Raw genomic sequence first — 18253 nt, 5'->3', positions numbered from 1 at the left:
AGTCTCTTGTTTTTGCATTTCAGATAGGGGGTGGGGGGGGAAATATTTGTATTTGCACCTTAATCCGTGTGTCAAGGCTGTCCCCCATTGCATGAAGCTGCCACTTGCTTAGTTAAGAAAGCGTTCAGGACAAGCCACAAGCCAACCAAGAACCTCAATCCCAAACGATTCTGGTGTTTGCACCAGGCGGGTTCCATCACTTCCAGGGAGAGCGGGAATCCCTCCCTGGCACCTTGATCCTGGCACTTGGCCCTTGAGGCTTGGACTGACTAAATAGATTACGTAGATGAATTGTGTGGGTGATGTTTCGGGTCTTCAGAAGGGTCCCGACCCGAAACATCACCCATCCTTTTTCTCCAGAGATGCTGCCTGACCCGCTGAGTTACTCCAGCACTTTTGTGTCTGTCTTTGGTGTGAACCAGCAATCTCCAGTTGTTTGTTGCGTGTTTGTTGATGAACCGTGCTCTCTCTCTCTCTTTCTTTCAGGGACAAGTGATATCCTCCAAGTTAGTGCCCATGCTACTGTTGATTTACAGCATGCATTGTTGCATTGCAAGGACTGACTGACACCAGACAGGGTGCTGCTCTCAGCTGCCACTTTGTCATGGCTTGTTTCAATACAAGGGCAAGTTGGAAGTGCATTGAGGGTGTGACGGGCTGACTTCACTGCACACTTGCGATGGGGGGTGGGGGGTGTTGCGGAGAGGTCTAACATTCGTATTTTACCACAACCTGCCTGCATTTGGTTTGCAGCCAGTCACAAGTGTATGTTGCATAAGCAAGTGAAGTCTGTCAAAAGGACTGGGTTCATTACATCTGATCCCTTCTTGCCAAGGGAGTGGATTTATTCGAATTTTCCCCAAATCTTTGTGTCAGAAACAAATCCCCTGGTAGAGTGACTAATGAGGCTTTAAAAAAGCTTTTAAGTTTTTCAAACCAGGTTCTTGAGAATCTATCCTTTCTGGATGAGTGCATGGTTTGTGATGTTTGTGAACCTGGAAAGTTAGTGAAAAGCATGGGATGTTATGGTGAGCTGAAAAACTTTTATATTGCCGTTTTTACTCATGCGTTAAGGTGAAGTGGGAAAGATTTAACACAGGAATCTGAGGGGTAACTTTTTCACGGAAAGAGTGGTTAGTGTATGGAACGAGCTGCCAGAGGAGGTAGTTGAGACTGGGACAATCGCAACGTTTACGAAGTAATTGAACAGGTACAAGGGTAGGACAGGTTTAGAGGGAAATGGGCCAGACGCAGGCGGGTGGGACGAGTGTAGATGAGGCATGTTGGTCAGTGTAGGCAAGTTAGGCCGAAGGGCCTGTTTCCACGCTGTATGACTATATGACATGCCACTTCTCCAAAAATGAATGGTGGGGGTAGGGGTTCAATTGCTGAGCATTGAAAGAGTAAAATGGAGTCACAGATCTTTTTAAAATAAAGCAGTTCCCATGGGAATTTATTTCATGAAAAGTATCCTTTGTCGAGTGTGTGTGTGGAAATTAAATCTTCAGTCCCAGCACATTGAGTTTGAGAGGCAGCTTTAAGCCAATGTTATTTCTGTTGCACTTACTTGAAACTAAAACTTTAAAACAAACTTAATTGTGCAATTATTATTTTGCATTCAAACTCTAAGCAACCGACCTGGTTAAATTAATAGTAAAATTAGTTTTAACAGTTTATTTAGGATCATATAGAGTCATGACCAATAGGAGAGATAAGCAGAGGGCTCGTTAGATGAGAGTGTTAGAGGCCAAATAGAGGTGATAGTCGAGGGAGAAATAGGTGTGAGATGGGGGAGAGAGGTGGAGCAAGATGTGCAATGGGGAGAGGCAGAGAGGAGTGCGAGGGGGGAGAGAGAGGGGGGTGAAATGGAAGAGTGAGGTGGAGACTGAGGTAGAGGGGCGAGTGAGTGAAATGAAAGAGAAGGGAGGGGGGTGAGAGAGAGAGAGCGGGGGGGGGGGAGAATGGGGAGGAAAGCGAGAGAGGGGGGGTGGGAGAGGGGGGTGGGGGGGGAGAGAGGGGGGTGGGAGGGGGAGATGGGGGGGAGGGGGGGGGAGGGGGGGAGAGAAGAGGGGGAGTGAGAGGGGGGGGAGATGGGGGGAGAGAGCGGGGTGGAGTGAGGTAATAGGGGGAGTGAAATGGGAGAGAGAGGGGTGTGAGATGGGGAGAGAGAGGTGGAGAGGGGTGTGTGAGACGGGAGAGAGTTAAAGAATGATGAGTGAAATGGGGGAGAGGTAGATTTGGATGTGAGGTAGAGAGGGGGTGTGAAATGTGGGAGGAAGTTGGAGAGGAGTCACGATGGGGTCGGGGGGGGAGAGAACTCTGAGAGGCGGGAGAGGAAGGGGCATTGTTATATTTATCTTTCCCACTTTTGCACCCCGGGTGAAAGATTCTGACTGCTTACCCTATCCGCGCCTCTTATTATTTCACAGTATATGCTTCTATTATTTTTATATTTTTCCATCAATTTCGTCTCAACCTCAGACTAAAACTCATTGTTCTAGGTTTTGTTGGTTCCGAATTAGCCGGCTGTACAGAAAGAACATTAGCAGAAGTATTTGACTGCTAGTCATAAAACAAAAGCTGCTGGAAGAACTCAGTGGGTCAGGCAGCATCTGTGGATGGAAATGGACAGTCGACGTTATGGGTTAACACCCTTCCAGGGTCACCCAGTTTGACCCTTGCTCTGGTTTTACTGAACCAAACCCATCTGTGTGTGTGTGTGTGCGTCAGCGCCTTGTATTGAAGGATTCAATTCAGTGATTCCATTATAATATATTGTCACATGGACCTAGATACAGTGCATTTCTTTGTTTTGCATACAATACACAAAGTACACAAACAGTCAACACCATTCTGGCAACTACAAAGTTACAAAGTACTTATTGGAGGTCATGTTGGTCCCTCAGAATTGTTCTGAATTATGGACCCGATCCGAAACGTCACCTGTCCATTCCCTCCCCAGATGCTGCCTGACCCGCTGAGTTCCTCCAGTGCTTTGTCTTTTTGCTCAAGATTTGTTCATTTTTGCTTTTTTCCTTTTCCCACCTTCGGGAACTGTCTTATCCACTTTTCTGCATGTTTCGACGTTGGCTTCAACTCTTCCTTGCACCTTGAAAGGACACACCTATCAAAATGGTAATTCTGCAGTTTTGCTGTGGAATAATTGGAATCTTCCTACCACTGGGAAGCTCCTCCTTGCATGTGTCTGCGTGTGCATGAGTGTGTGTGCACTTGCGTGCATGTTTTATGCACAGCAGTCTTACTGAGACCCAATACCAGCAAGTCCCCAAACCATGAGATTTAATGCTTGGCTGATGAAAGGCATGCCGGCAAAAGTTTGAGTTGAGTTGAATTAAGTTTAGTTTAGTGTGCTGAGGTACAGTGTTATATCATAAAGGGAATAACATAGAAACATAGAAAATAGGTGCAGGAGTAGGCCATTCGGCACATCAAGCCAACATTGCCATTCAATATGATCATGGCTGATCATCTAGAATCAGTACCCCATTCCTGCTTTTTACCCATATCTCTTGACTCCGTTCTAAATAACAACGACTAAATAACATTTAATCCAGTAACGTTCTATGCAAGATTCCACCATCGTCGGTTCCTTATGTCTCCACTCTACACAAGTCTCTAGGTGTGGTCTCACCAATGCCCTGCCTAACTGAAGCATAATCCTCTGATTTTTGCATTCATTACCTTTGCAAAGTAAGGCCAGCTTTCTTAACCACTTGCTGTATCTAAGCACTAACTACTGTGACCACTGCACCAGGATACCTGTACCTTTCTGATGTTTAGGGTTCTCTCACCATCTCAATCATAGGCTTTCCTGCGAAACAGTCCTAAATCAAACAATTTCACACTTTATTACGTTATAGCCTGTACGCAAGATCTTTGCCTGCTCACATAACCGATCCATATTTCTTTACAGCTGACATATGTCCGGCATGTTTTAAAATTGTGTTGACTTTCGAATGAGTATATTAATTCTTCCTTGCGTGAGGATGTTGTGTGTGCTCCCGATAGACTTTGTACCTATGCTGGCAAGACGCGTGTCTTTCAGTGTTAGCAAGCTGAAACATCAGTGAGTGATGACTTGTCACTAATGCCTCCTTGCTTGCAGGTCTCCCAGGCGAATGGTGACCAGTGCCTTTGCTGATGTCCCACATCATCATCTTAGTGATCAGAGCAAGAAGCGTTTAATGCAAGACACTGAGGACTGGCAGCCCAAGACAGGCACAGCTCAGTCACGTTCCTTCTCCATCCTGGCTCAGATGACGGGCACCGAGCGTTGTAAGTAACGGTCAAAGACCTTCACAGCACGGAAACAGACCCTTTGGCCCAACATGTCCACACCGAACAAGATGCCCCATCTTCGCAAGTCCCACCTGCCCTCGTTTGGCCAATATCCTTCTAAACCTTTCCTATCCATGTACCTGCCTAAGTCAAGTCTTGACTCCCTAATTTGTCGTGGAGTCATACAGAGGTCTACAGATACAGATAATACTATATATAAGCACAATATACTATATTTAAATACAATCAAGTCAAACTCAAATCCAACAGGTGCAGCAAAGGGGAAGATGCAGTGTGCAGAACATACTTCTCAGCATTGTAGCAAAACAGTTCCACAGACAAAGTCCAATGTCCGCAATGGGGGAGAGGTGAATGGAACAATATCCTGCCTCATGGTCCAGACTGTTCAGAAGCCTGATAACAGGGGAAGAAGCTGCTCGTTAGGTTTAGTTTTATTATTGTCACGTGTACCATAGTTCAGAGAAAAGCTTTGTTTTGCAGGATATCAAAGCAAATCAGATACGCAAATATAATCAAGCCAAATGCAGTGTACAACAGATAAAGGAAAAGATACAGAGTGCAGAATATAGTTCTCAGCATTAATAGATAGATTACAAAATAAGGTAAATAGATTGAAAAATCAAAGAATTCAGTGACACAGTGGTACAGCGGTAGAGTTGCTGCCTCACAGCATCAGAGACCCAGGTACGATCCGGACTACGGGTGCTGCCTGTACGGAGTTTGCACATTCTCTCTGTGACCGCGTGGGTTTTCTCCGGGTGCTCCGGTTTCCTCCCAAACTCCAAAGATGTGCAGGTTTGCAGGTTAATTGGCTTCGATAAAATTGTAAATTGTCCCTAGTGGGCAGGTCCAGACTCGTGGACAGGGTGATCGCTGGTCGGCGCGGACTTAGTGGACGCATTCCTGTGTGGACACAGTAATTCACCGCAACATAGAGAGTATGCATCTAGTTGAGGTCTGGAACAGGGTAAATGGCTGAAAAACAAGTGCTGGAGAAACTCAGTGGGTCAGGCAGCATCTGTGGAGGGAATGGACAGGTGATGTTTCTGATCGGGATCCTTCTTCAGAGGCTGAACTACTTAATTTCTGTAGAAACAAAGAAGTCGGAGAGAGAAGACTGAAGAAGGGTTCCAATCCGAAACGTTTCCTATCCATGTTTTCCAGAGATGCTGGGATGTAATGTTAAAATTGTACAAGGCATTGGTGAGACCAAATCTGGAGTATGGTGTACAATTTTGGTCACCCAATTATAGGAAGGATGTCAACAAAATAAAGAGAGTACAGAGGAGATTTACTAGAATGTTGCCTGGGTTTCAACAACTAAGTTACAGAGATAGGTTGAATAAGTTAGGTCTTTATTCTCTGGAGCGCAGAAGGTTAAGGGGCGACTTGATAGAGGTCTTTAAAATGATGAGAGAGGGATAGACAGAGTTGATGTGGACAAGCTTTTCCCTTTGAGAATAGGGAAGATTCAAACAAGAGGACATGACTTCAGAATTAAGGGACAGAAGTTTAGGGGTAATATGAGGGGGAACTTCTTTACTCAGAGAGTGGTAGCGGTGTGGAATGAGCTTCCAGTGGAAGTGGTGGAGGCAGGTTCATTGGTATCATTTAAAAATAAATTGGATAGGCATATGGGTGAGAAGGTAATGGCGGGTTATGATATGAGTGCAGGCAGGTGGGACTAAGGGGGTAAAAAAAAAATTGTTCGGCACGGACTTGTAGGGCCGAGATGGCCTGTTTCCGTGCTGTAATTGTTATATGGTTATATGCTGCCTGACCCGCTGAGTTACTCCAGCATTTCGTGTCTTTGCTTCATTTCTGTGTTGGAACATTGTGTGTGTGAGCGTGCGTGTGCGTGTGTACATTTGTGTTAGTGTCTTTGAGTGTGTCTGTGTATGTTTGTGTTAGTGTGTTATGTATGTGAGTGTTGTGTGCGTGAGTGTGTCTGTGGTGTGTGAGTGTGTTTGTGTGTTTTTTCTGTGTGTTTGTAGGTAACACTGTTTGTGTGTGCGAGTGTGTGTATAAAATATAAAAGTCAAAGCAGACCAATGCAAATTCATTTCTTAAATATGACTGGTTAGCACACAACAAAAAACCTTTGCACAAAATGCTGGAGAAACTCAGCGGGTGAGGCAGCATCTATGGAGAGAAGGAATTGGCGACGTTTTGGGTCGAGACCCGAAACGTCGCCAATTCCCTCCATAGATGCTGCCTCACTCGCTGGGTTTCTCCAGCATTTTGTGTCGACCTTCGATTTTACCACATCTGCAGTTCTTTCTTAAACAAAAAAGTTTTGCACTGTACCTCAGTGCACGTGACAATAAACTAAACTTGTCAATGATTTTTCGACCCAGCCGTTGTGCTTCACACTTCCCTTTGTCTCTATTCCAGCGGAAACATCAGGGAGTGAGGCGAGCAAGAAGACAAGGTAAGAGGCTGTTTGGATTCTCCGCACGTTTTGGGATTGCCTTGCTGTTGAAGTGTGAGCTTAAGTGTGTTTATTAACATCTGAAGTGCCTGCTTATGGTGGAATTTGCTGGAGTTCGATGTCAAGCTGCAGGTTTACAATGAACACGACAGTTTGTGGGGACAATTGCGGGAGGAGATGAGTGGCACTAAAAAATGCATTGGTTTTAGATTGTAACAATCCAGTGCAGCTCAACGCATGTTAGGTTTTGCTTGCTGAAAGTTACTGACGTCAAAGATTTGACAACTATTAATGAAGCTGTCAGTTTGAATTTTCTGAAGCGCTGCATTGGTGCCTACTGTTTTTATCAATGTTGCTTAATTTAAATTATTTAGATATTTACTATTGCTTGAGTCCAAATTAATTTTGAAATATTGTCACAGTGGCGCAGCTGGTAGAGCTGCTGCTTCACAACGCCAGAGACCCAGGGTCGATCTTGATCTTGGGTGCTGTCTGTGTGGAGTTTGTACGTTCTCCCTGTGACTGTGTGGGTTTTCTCCGGGCACGCCACAGTTTCCTCCCACTTCCCAAGGACGTGCAGGATTGCAGGTTAATTGGCGTCTGTAAATTGCCCTCTAGAGGGTAGGGAATGGACATGAAAGTGGGATAACATAGAACTAATGGGAGCGGATGAGTGATGGTCGGCGTGGACTCGGTGGGCTAATGGGCCTGTTTCATTAAACTAAGATACTGAATGCTTCCGGCATTGTCTATATGGTGATCAATTTCCTTTACGAAAGGGAAAATAGTGAATAATTTGGTATTTTTCAGTCACTTACTGACACTGGCCATCATAATCTGATTTGCTCAATTAAAACTTGCCCCCTTATCTTTCATTATCTTTGCTTGGTTGAAATAAACTGCAGAGGCTGGGAATCAAATATGAAGACAGTAATTGCTGAAATGACTTAGCATGTCACCCCACATCTGTGCAAGAGTTAACATGACCACTGCTAGTAGTTTAGAGGCACAGTGAGGAAACAGACCCTTCGGCCCACCGAGTCCATGCTGACCATCGATCAACCGTTCACGCTAGTTCTATGTTATCCTATTTTCACATACACTCTCTGCAACCTACAAACCCGCAAGTCTTTGGGATATGGGAGGAAATCCATGCAGTCACAGGGAGCATGTGACAACTCCACACAAACAGCACCTGAGATCAGGATTGAACCCGGGTCTCGGGCGCTGCGAGGCAGCAGCTCTACTAGCTGCGCCACTGTGCTGTATTTCTAGCATGTTCTCTTTATGTCTTTGGTTGATGCTTGTTTTGCACTATGATGGTCTGGTTACAAGGTATTGATTAATTTATTGTGATATTGATTATTACATATTTATTTGTTGTGTATTTGCGTTTAATGAGCCTGAAAAGCTGCAGCAAGTAAGAAAGTCTTTGTTCCGTTAACGGTACCTGTAACCATTAAACATTTTGGACTCTTGGCTCTAAAAATGCTGCTTTCGCTAATGAACAATAGCAGAGACCTCAACTGCAGGCTAATGCTGCCCTCTGTGGCCTGTACTAGGTATTGCGGCAGATTTGCTGTCTATTTGTTGTCTGTGAATGTATTCTCTGCAGTTAATTTATTCTCTGCAGAAGCTGTATCTCAGTATTTCTTCGAACCCAAGGATCAAAATCAATGATCAAGCCAACCGATTAGCATTTTTGAGGGGCATAGATATAGTAGATAGCAGGAACCTTTTCCCCACTGCAGAGGTGTATAACATTTGAGGATTGATTCGCAAGGGTGTTAAAGGTTATGGGGAAAAGGCAGGAGAGTAGGGTTGAGAGGGAAAGATGATTGAATGGCCCAATTCTGCTCCTATGCCTTATGATCAAAATCATGAGAGGAATAGATTGGTTGAGCGCACATTCTTTTGCCCAGAGTAGGGGAATCGAAAACCAGAGGACACAGGTTTAAGGTGAGGGGGGAAAGATTTAATCGGAAACTGAGGGGTAAATTTTTTACACAAAGGGTGGTGGATGTATGGAATGAGCTGCCCGGAGGAGGTGGTTGAGGCAGGAACTATTGCAGTGTTTAAGAAGCATTTAGACAGGTTCATGGATAGGACAGGTTTAGAGGGCTATGGGCCAAACACAGGCAGGTTGGACTAGTGTAGATGGGGCATGTTGGTTGGTGTGGGTAAGTTGAGCCATAGGATCTGTTTCCATGTGTATGACTCTATGGACGTAGGTTTGGGATAGGAGGCTAAGTGTGAACTGAAGGAAGAATGTCTTTATTGGTTGCCATCTCAGGGCGACAGATGGCGCAATGGGCTAAGTGTTCGGCTGGCGACCGGAAGGTAGCCGGTTCGAATCCCGCTTGGAGTGCATACTGTCGTTGTGTCCTTGGGCAAGACACTTCACCCACCTTTGCCTGTGTGTGAATGTGTGCGACTGTGTGTGAGTGATTGGTGGTGGTCGGAGGGGATTAGCAGCCACGCTTCCGTCAGTCTTCCCCAGGGCAGCTGTGGCTACAGAAGTAGCTCATCACCAACGAGTGTGACTGAGGAGTGAATGAATAATGCGATGTAAAGCGCCTTGAGTATCTAGAAAGGCGCTATATAAATCCCATCCATTATTATTATTATCTCCATGAGAATATGGTGGAGGCTGAGATTCTGACAGAATTGATGAATTATACGAGAAGGTTTTTTAAACCAATATGTAGAAGAACCGACTAGAGGCAGGCCATCCTAGACTGGGTATTGTGTGTTGAAGGATTATTTATTGATCTTGTTGTGCAAATCCTCTTCAATGCGAGAGGATTTGAGTTTAGGAGCAAGGTGGCCCTTCTGCAGCTGTGCAGGGCCCTGGTGAGACCGCACCTGGAGTATTGTGTGACATTTTGGTCTCCTAATTTGAGGAAGGACATTATTGCTATTGAGGGAGTGTAGCGTAGGTTCAACAGGTTAATTCCCAGGATGGCGGGAATGACATATGATGAAAGAATGGGTCAACTGGGCTTGTATTCACAGGAATTTAGAAGGGTGAGAGGGGATCTTATGGAAACAGAAAAAATTCTTAAAGGATTGGACAGGCTAGATGCAGGAAAAATGTTCCCGATGTTGGGCGAGTCCAGAACCAGGGGGTCACAGTTTAAGAATAAGGGGTAGGCCATTTGGGACTGAGATGAGGAAAAACTTCTTCACCCAGAGAGTTGTGAATCTGTGGAATTCTCTGCCAAAGAAGGCAGTGGAGGCCAATTCACTGGATGTTTTCAAGAGAGAGTTAGATATAGCTCTTGGGGCTAAAGGAATCTATGGATATGGGGAAAAAGCAGGAACAGGGTACTGATTTTTGATGATCAGCCATGATCATATTGAATGGTGGTGCCTGCTCGAAGGGCCGAATGGCCTACCACTCCACCTATTTTTGTATGTTTCTATTGTTTGAGCACTTGAATCCCGAAACTATCCAGGCAATGGACCAAGTGCTGGTAAATTGCATTAGGATTTAGGTTTAGATATATTATTGTCACCTGACCAAGGTACAGTGAAAAGCTTTCATTTTCATGCTATAACAATCAAATCAGATATACCATGTATAGATACCATCAAGTCAAACTCAAGCACAATAGGTAGAAAGATAAAGGGAAAGATACAGAGTGCACGACATAGTTCTCAGCATTGTAGTGAATTAGTTCCAGAGACAATGTCCAGTGTCCGCAATGGGGTAGTGGTGAATCGGATAGTACCCTTGCTTATGAGTTTAGTTTGTTGTCACGTGTACCAAGGTACAGTGAAATGCTATTGTCGTGTGCAAGCCAGTCAGTGGGAGGACGATACATGATCGCAGTCGAGCCATCCACAGTGTACAGATATATGATAAAGGGAATAACGTGAATAAGTTTTAGTGCAAAATAAAGTCCAGTAACGTCCGATCCAAGATAGCCCGAGGGTCTCCAATGAGGTAGGAGTACGCAGGACTGCTCACTTGTTGCTGTTAAGTTGGTTTGGTTGCCTGATGACAACAAATATGGAAGGTCCATTCAGAAGCCTGTTAATGGACTAGATATGTATGTGATGGTGAACATGAATGTGGTGGGCTTAAGGGGCTCTTGCTGTGCTGTGTGATTCTATGATGGTGTGTCTGTATGGAGAACGCTAATGCTGTGTGATTCTATGATGGTGTGCCTGTATGGAGAACACTAATGATATCGGGCTGCACAGTGGCGCAACGGTAGAGTTGCAGCCTCACAGGGCCAGAGACGCCGGTTTGATCCTGATTACGGGTGCTGTCTGAGCGGAGAATGTACGTAGTACTAGTGTATGGGGATTGCTGGATGACGCGTACTTGATGGGCCAAACGCTCTATTTCCAAAGTCTAAAGTAAAGACATGATTACTGTGTACAGGGCATTGATGGATCCTGCTGATTGCAATGTTGATGAATCAGGCTGATGGGCAAAAAGACCTGTGTTGTAGAAACAAGGAACTGCAAATGCTGTCCGATACGCAAAAGGACACAAAGTGCTGGAATTACTCAATAGGTCAGGAGCTTTGCTCGAGACCTTAAGAAAGGAGATGAGGAGCAATTTCATTATCTGCGGGTGATGAATCTGTGAAATTCATTGCCACAGACAGCCCAGTCCATGGATATTTTTAAGGCGGAATTTGATAGATTCTTGATTCGTAAGGTTGTCAAGGGTTATGGGGAGAAGGCAGGAGAATGGAGTTGAGAGGAAAAAAATAGATCAGCCATGATTGAATAGCGGAGTAGACTGGATGGGCCAAATGGCCTAATTCTGCTCGTAGACTTCCGAACTTGTGAATGTGAAACGTCACCTAACCATGTTCTCCAGAGATGCTGCCTGATCTACTGAGTTAGTCCAGCACTTTGTGACCTCCTGCGTTGTGTCTCATTCTATTTCCATGCCTGTGTTTTCTGCACGTGATTGACAGCCTGTTCGTAGATCTGCATGGCGGTGGCATTATCTGCATGGATTTACTTTTTCTACCAATGCCGGTAATGCAGGGCGTCTCTGTGTAATACACACTGAGGGTGGAGTGCTGAGTTAGATTGAAAGATATGTGGGGGGGTTGTTGCATCTTGGGATGTCAAAACAGGGCAGGACCTTCACAGTCAAACGCAGGGCCCTGGGGAATGTTGAAGATAGTTGATAGTGAAGATGGTTGTCAAAAATCTCAAAAGGATCTTTATTGGTTGGGTAGGTGGGCTAAGGAATGGTTGATGGAGTTTAATGCAGAGAAATCAGACTTTTTGTATTTTGGGAGGTCTAACAAGTGTAGGGCCTACTCAGTGAACATCAGTGCCCTGGGGAGTGTTGTTGAGCAGAGCGATCTGGGAGTACAGGTACGAGGATCTCTGAAAGTGGTGTCACAGGTAGACAAGGTGGTCATGAAGGCCTAGGATACATTGGCCTTCATCAGTCGGGGCATTGAGTATAGACGTTGGGAGGTCATTTTACAGTTGTACAAGATGTTGGTGGGTGGCATGTGGAGCACTGTATTCAGGATGAGAAGAGTGCCGAGCAGATTTACCGGGATGTTGCCAGGACTCGAGGGCCTGAGCTACAGGGAGAGGTCAGGCAGGCTAGGACTTTATTCCTTGGAGCGCAGGTAGCTGAGGGGTGATCCTACAGAGGTGTACAAGATCAAATAGGAGAATAAACTGTCTTTTTCCAGAGTGGGGGGATTACAAGAGGACTAGGTTTAAGGCGAGGGGCGAACGATTTAAGGGGACCTGAGGGGCAACTTCTTCACACAGATGGTGGTGGGTGTATGGAACGAGTTGCCAGAGGAGGTAGTTGAGGCAGATACTATAACAACATTTAAAAGACACTTGGACAGGTACATGGATAGGAACGGTTTAGAGGAATATAGGCCAAATGTGGGCAAGAGGGACGAGCTTAGACGGGGCATCTTGGTCGGCATGGACAACCTGGGCCATGACTAAGTGACTTAGTAAATTTGGACATGTTCATCGATACTTGGTAGAGCAGATTAGCTGGTCAGGAATGCAGTCAAGTTATATGCTGATATACTGATAGTGAAGGAAATGATGTTTGATGAAGAGGCAGGTGGGAGGGGCAATGAGATGGGGGGGGGGGGGGGAGGGTGAGGGAAGGGCAGCCAGGGGAAGAGATGAGAGGAAGAATGGAGAAGGGGCAGAGGTGGGGTGGACCTTGTATCTCTCTCTCTCTCCCCACTCCCCCCAGCCCTTACTGCTTCGCTCCCCTTTCTCCCCACTCCTCTGCACTCTCCTCACAGCTCCGTCCCTCTCTCTCCCCCCCCCTACAAACCTCTCTCTGCCCCCCCCCCTATCCCTGTCTCTCTCTCCCCACCCTTCCATCCCTTCGCCCCCCTCCTCCGGCCTTCTCTGTCCCCAAATCTCAGGCTCAAAGTCTGCCACCTCCCTTCCCACTCCTCCAGCTGTCTCTCCCCTCTCCCCTCTCCCCCCTCCCCCAGCTCTCGCTCTCCCCACTTTTGTTGCCGCTCTCTCTCTCACTCTCTCTGTTCTCTCTCTCTCTCTCTCTCTCTCTCTATCTTGACCGCATATACGTGTACACTCATTCATACGGACACACGCAAGGACACGTGCACGTGTGCAACAGATACACACACCATGTAGAGACTCACGCAGACACGCACACAGATGAATGCGCACACGGACACGCACACTGCACATATGTGGACATGCAGAACACATGCACATAGACATACAGATTCATACAGACTCACACGCCGCACAGAGCCACACACATACATACGTGTGCACGTGGACCCAGGCACCCCACACAGAGCCACACACATACAGACATGCGTGTGCATGGACACAGGGCTACAAGAAGTCCCCCTCACCGCCCATTGTCGCGGAGACAGAGACTGCCCCGGCCGTTCGCCTGTGTGCCTGTAATGCCTCCCACATGCAGCCCACCTAACCTCTCTTCTGTCACTTCTATTTTCTTTCCCTCACAGGCCCAAGCCCATGACTGTTCGGTACAGCCCCAAGTACGCCGAGCTGCGGGATTGGCACCACGGCGTATCTGCCCGCGTCCTTAATGTAAACTAACTGCAGACACCCACGGAGAGAGAGCGGGCCTGCGGGATATCCGTGCCAGCCACGCTGGGCTGCTTTGTGTTTGGATCTCACTTCTAATTTGCTTCGATTTCTGGCTGACCTACTCCCCTCTTTTCACGATTCCACCTTGTTTACTGAAAGTAGTGTGTGTGGCAGATCCCCGCTCCCACTAGTAGACACTGTTTGGTGCCAGGCCTGTAGAACCACGACAGGCCTTCCTAGATCATCTTGTACTTGGTGAAATGCCCCGGGACGGGGTCTGGAAAGCCGCGGACAAGAGATAGGTGCGCTTGACGCTAATTATTTCACGGGAGGTGTGGGAGAGGGAAGGGGGGGTGGGGGGGGGGGTGATGTTGGTGTAAGTGTAAGACTCACCATGCAAATCGGCATGGTGTTGCGAGGGGGGTGGGGGGGAGAGGCTGGTTTGTGTCTCCCCCCTCCAGTCCCTTCATGGCTTGCTGCACCAAGCTTTGCATCAATCCATCGCATCCGCTGTCTATTTGGATTGCAGGACGTTTGGGCTTCAGGACAAGTATTTCACAGATCAACTGGTTTAGGCCCAGTTTTATAATTTTGTAAGCTCATAAATTACAGTAGCAGAATTAGGCCATTTGGTCCATTGTGTCTACTCCACCATTCAATAATGGCTGATCTATCTTTCCCTCTCAACCCCATTCTCCTGCCTTCTCCCCATAACCCCTGACATTACAGTCACCTATTTATTCATCTTACTGTCACCAACTGGATTTCATTTCATTCACTATTCATTCAGTACAATGAATTTCCTGGATATTAATACTTAGAAGCATTAAAAAAAAAATGATTGGTTGTAGTCTTTGCCTGCAACCATTTTGCCATTATCTGTATGTTTACAGTGCTGCTTCAAGCATTATGGACTTTACATTCAATTTTAAGGTTATCATTGTCTGGTGTGCAGTGAAAAGCTTTGTTTTGCACACTATTTCAATCAGATCAGGTAATAGGATTCACCAATACCATCGTCAAACCCGTGTACAATCGACTGACAAAGGGGAAGATACAGAGTGCAGAATATAGTTCTCAGCATTGTAGCGCATCTGTTCCACAGGCAAAGTGCAATGTCTGCAATGGGGTAGAGGTGGATCGGACTGAAAACTGTCCAGATGCAACTCAAAAGCTTCCCCGCGGAATTTGCAGAGGGAACCTCCAAATTATTTTTTTTAATCTCTTCTTCAGATGGAATAGAGATTGTCTATTAAAGAGCAAATAATTTCAAGCTGCCATCAGTACTAGCTGATGCATCAAGCGTGTGTTTAGCCTGTAATATATTTGTATTATACTAAATAGATACTAATCTATATATGCCAGTTGCAGTTGGAAATTGTATTTTAATAAATGTGCGTTAACTACAAAGCGTTTTGGTTTTATTGACTTTATATTTTGAGAAGGATCTTGAGCCTTTGATAACCTGTGCGGTGAGATTGACACAGTGCTGGAGTATCTCAGCGGGTCGGGCAGCATCTCTGGAGAGAAAGGACGGGTGAGGTTTTGGGTCGCGGCCCATCTCCAGACGGATGCCCCTAGATGTGTACAAGCGGCTGCAGATGCTGCGAATCCTGTGCAAAAAAACACAAAGTGGTGGAGGAACTCAGCGGGTCAGGCAGCATCGCTGGAAACTCCCTTCCCCCGCCTCCACCCCTCGCCTGTGTTCACCTATTAGCCAGTCAGGCTCTGTCCTGCCTCTCCTCTCTTCCTCTCTCCAGCTTCCCCCCCCCCCCCCCCCCCCCCCTACAACCAGCCTGTAGAATGATCTATGTCGTTTGCTATGTCGCTCTTCCAGGGAGATGCTAAATGCATTTCGTTGTCTCTGTACTGTACACTGACAATGACAATTAAAATTGAATCTGAATCTGATCCTGACCCAAAACATCATCTATCTATGTTCTCCACAGATGCAGTGTAAAAATGAACTGCAGATGCTGGTTTATACCAAAGATACACACAAACGAAGTGCTGGAGTAACTCAGCTGGTTGGGATAAAGGGGCTGTTTCCATGCGGTACCCACCAGCTTTATAATTCACAGCACAGAAATATCGAGTTTTGAAAGGCACACAAGGAGAGACACGGATTTAAACACACATTTATCCCCTCCACCCCTGGCAGCGCATTCCGGGCACCCGCCACTCTCTGTGTAAAACGTTTAAAGGAGGTGTGTGCGGCAGGTTTTTTACACGGAGGCTGGTGGGTGGCTGGAACGCTCTGCCAGGGGGCGGTGGTGGAGGCAGGTACCATAGTGGCGTTTAAGAGGCTTTTCAATCGGCACATGGATATGCAGGGGATTGAGGGATAAGGATCACGTGGATGCAGAGGAGATCAGTTTAACGGCATCCACCATGTTTGGCGCAGACCTTGTGGGCTAAAGCACCTGTTACTGTCATGTACTGAACTATGTATTTATTTAATTCCTCAAAGTTAAGTTACCTCCGGTACCATGGTGAGATCGAAGCTTCTGTCTCGACATCAGAGGTCTTGCGTTTGATCTGCTCTGTATTATCAGTGAACACCTTTTTCCGTGAGGTTTTTATCTGATGGCAGCAGTCGATACTGCCAGACAATCGCTGCCTGCTCTTTATCTCTGATCTCCATTCCTTGTGCCGATATATGTATGGATTCCCCTACACAGACCGTCCGTAGGCAGAGATGCAGTGGGACATACTTTGGTAAAATGTTTCCATCTTCCTGTTCCTCCCTTGTCTGACGCCTACAGGGAGAACGAGGATGTAAATGGAGAGACGGGACGCAGGTAAAACCCGGGACATGTCCCAGCTTCTTGTGTGTTTTCACTGCAGCACCTCACTGTCACACGGAGTATGTAACATATAACCAGTACGCGTTGTCGAGGTGGGAAGGTGGTTCCAGATCACTGATTTCAATCTGAGGCCTACAAGATAGCTGTTAGTTTAATGGTTAAGAAAGAAGTGCAGATGCTGGAAAAATCGAAGGTAGACAAAAATGCGGGTAAGGCAGCATCTATGGAGCGAAGGATTATGTGACGTTTCGGGTCGAGACCCTTCGTCAGACTGTTAGTTTAATGGAACAGTTTAGTTCAGGTTAGTCTATTATTGTCACGTGTACAAGCTTTTTTGTTGCATGCTGTCCAGTCAGCGGAAAGACTACACATGATTACAATCGAGCCGTCCACAGTGTACAGATGCAGGATAAAGAGAATAGCATTTAGCGCAAGATAAAGTCCAGTAAAGTCTGATTCAAGACAGTCCGAGTGTCTCGATGGGTTGATGGGAGGTCAGGACTGCTCTCTAGTTGAGAGGAGTCAGAGAGGTAACAATAACTTAAGGACGAGAAACTCAAGGAAGAATCGCACCCTGGCCACTCCCTCGTCTCCACTCTTCCATCAGGCAAAAGGTACAGAAGTGTGAAAACGCACACCTACCTCCAGATTCAGGGACAGTTTCTTCCCAGCTGTTATCAGGCAACTGAATCATCCTACCACATCCAGAGAGCAGTGCTGAACTACTATCTACCACTTTGGTGACCCTCGGACTATCCTTGATTGGACATTTTCCAGCTTTACCTTGCACTAAACGTTATTCCCTTATCATGCATCTATACACTGTAAATAGATCGATTGTAATCATGTTTTGTCTTTCTGCTGACTGGTTAACATGCGACAAAAGCAAGGTACATGTGACAATAAACTAAACAAACCTTAATAATGGAAGACACAAGAAACTGCAGATACTGAAGTCTTGAGCAAAACACAAAAGTATGAGAGCTAGGTAGTGATTGTTCGTGACAAGGGCATCGGTCAATAGTTCAAGGTGAATAGTTACTGGAGGTACTGCCGTTTAATTGTCGCATGTACCAATGTACAGTGAAAGACTGTGCTTTGCGTGCTATCCCGTCAAATACCATACATGAGTACAATTAAGAAGTTACACAAATACGTGTAGGAAAGAACTGCGGATGCTGGTTTAAACTGAAGATTGACACAAAAAGCTGGAGTAATTCAGCGGGCCAGACTCTGGAGAAAAGTAATCGGTGACGTTTCGGGTCACTATCCTTCTTCAGACTGAGAGTTGGGGGAAAGGGAAATGAGAGATGCAGAGAGATACAGAACAAATGAATGAAAGATATGCAACAAAGTAACGATGATAGAGGAGGTGGCCCATTGTTAGCTGTGGGCGAGGTGAGAACGAGTGCAGACAATGAAACTCACCGGGACGACAGTGAAACTAGTACAACGACTGGTGTGGGGAAGGGTCGGGGAGAGTGAGAGGGGGAGAAATCGATAGTGAGAAATCAGAGTGAGGCCAAATGCAAATTGGAGGAACATAGAAACATAGAAAATAGGTGCAGGAGTAGGCCATTCAGCCCTTCGAGCCTGCACCGCCATTCAATATGATCATGGCTGATCATCCAAC

The 18253-nt window shown here is 46.2% G+C and overlaps 1 protein-coding gene across 8 annotated transcripts in view; it reads left to right on the top strand.

Moving 5' to 3' along the window:
* LOC129700757 (PDZ and LIM domain protein 5-like) overlaps nt 1-18253 on the top strand; it is a 214609-nt gene that overhangs the window by 145804 nt on the left and 50552 nt on the right. For 4 of the 8 annotated variants that reach the window (XM_055641461.1, XM_055641452.1, XM_055641424.1 and 1 more), the window contains exons 6-9: nt 3118-3135; nt 4127-4296; nt 6715-6751; nt 16579-16614. In XM_055641461.1, the coding sequence (XP_055497436.1) occupies nt 3118-3135; nt 4127-4296; nt 6715-6751; nt 16579-16614 (261 nt within the window). Of the gene's footprint in view, nt 1-486; nt 507-3117; nt 3136-4126; nt 4297-6714; nt 6752-16578; nt 16615-18253 lie in introns of all 8 variants that reach the window. The other 4 variants (XM_055641470.1, XM_055641442.1, XM_055641479.1 and 1 more) reach the window with 3 other exon arrangements.

Source organism: Leucoraja erinacea, chromosome 1 (assembly GCF_028641065.1).
Source record: "Leucoraja erinacea ecotype New England chromosome 1, Leri_hhj_1, whole genome shotgun sequence".
Lineage (NCBI taxonomy): Eukaryota > Metazoa > Chordata > Chondrichthyes > Rajiformes > Rajidae > Leucoraja > Leucoraja erinaceus.
This window is presented reverse-complemented; position numbering and strand designations above follow the sequence as displayed.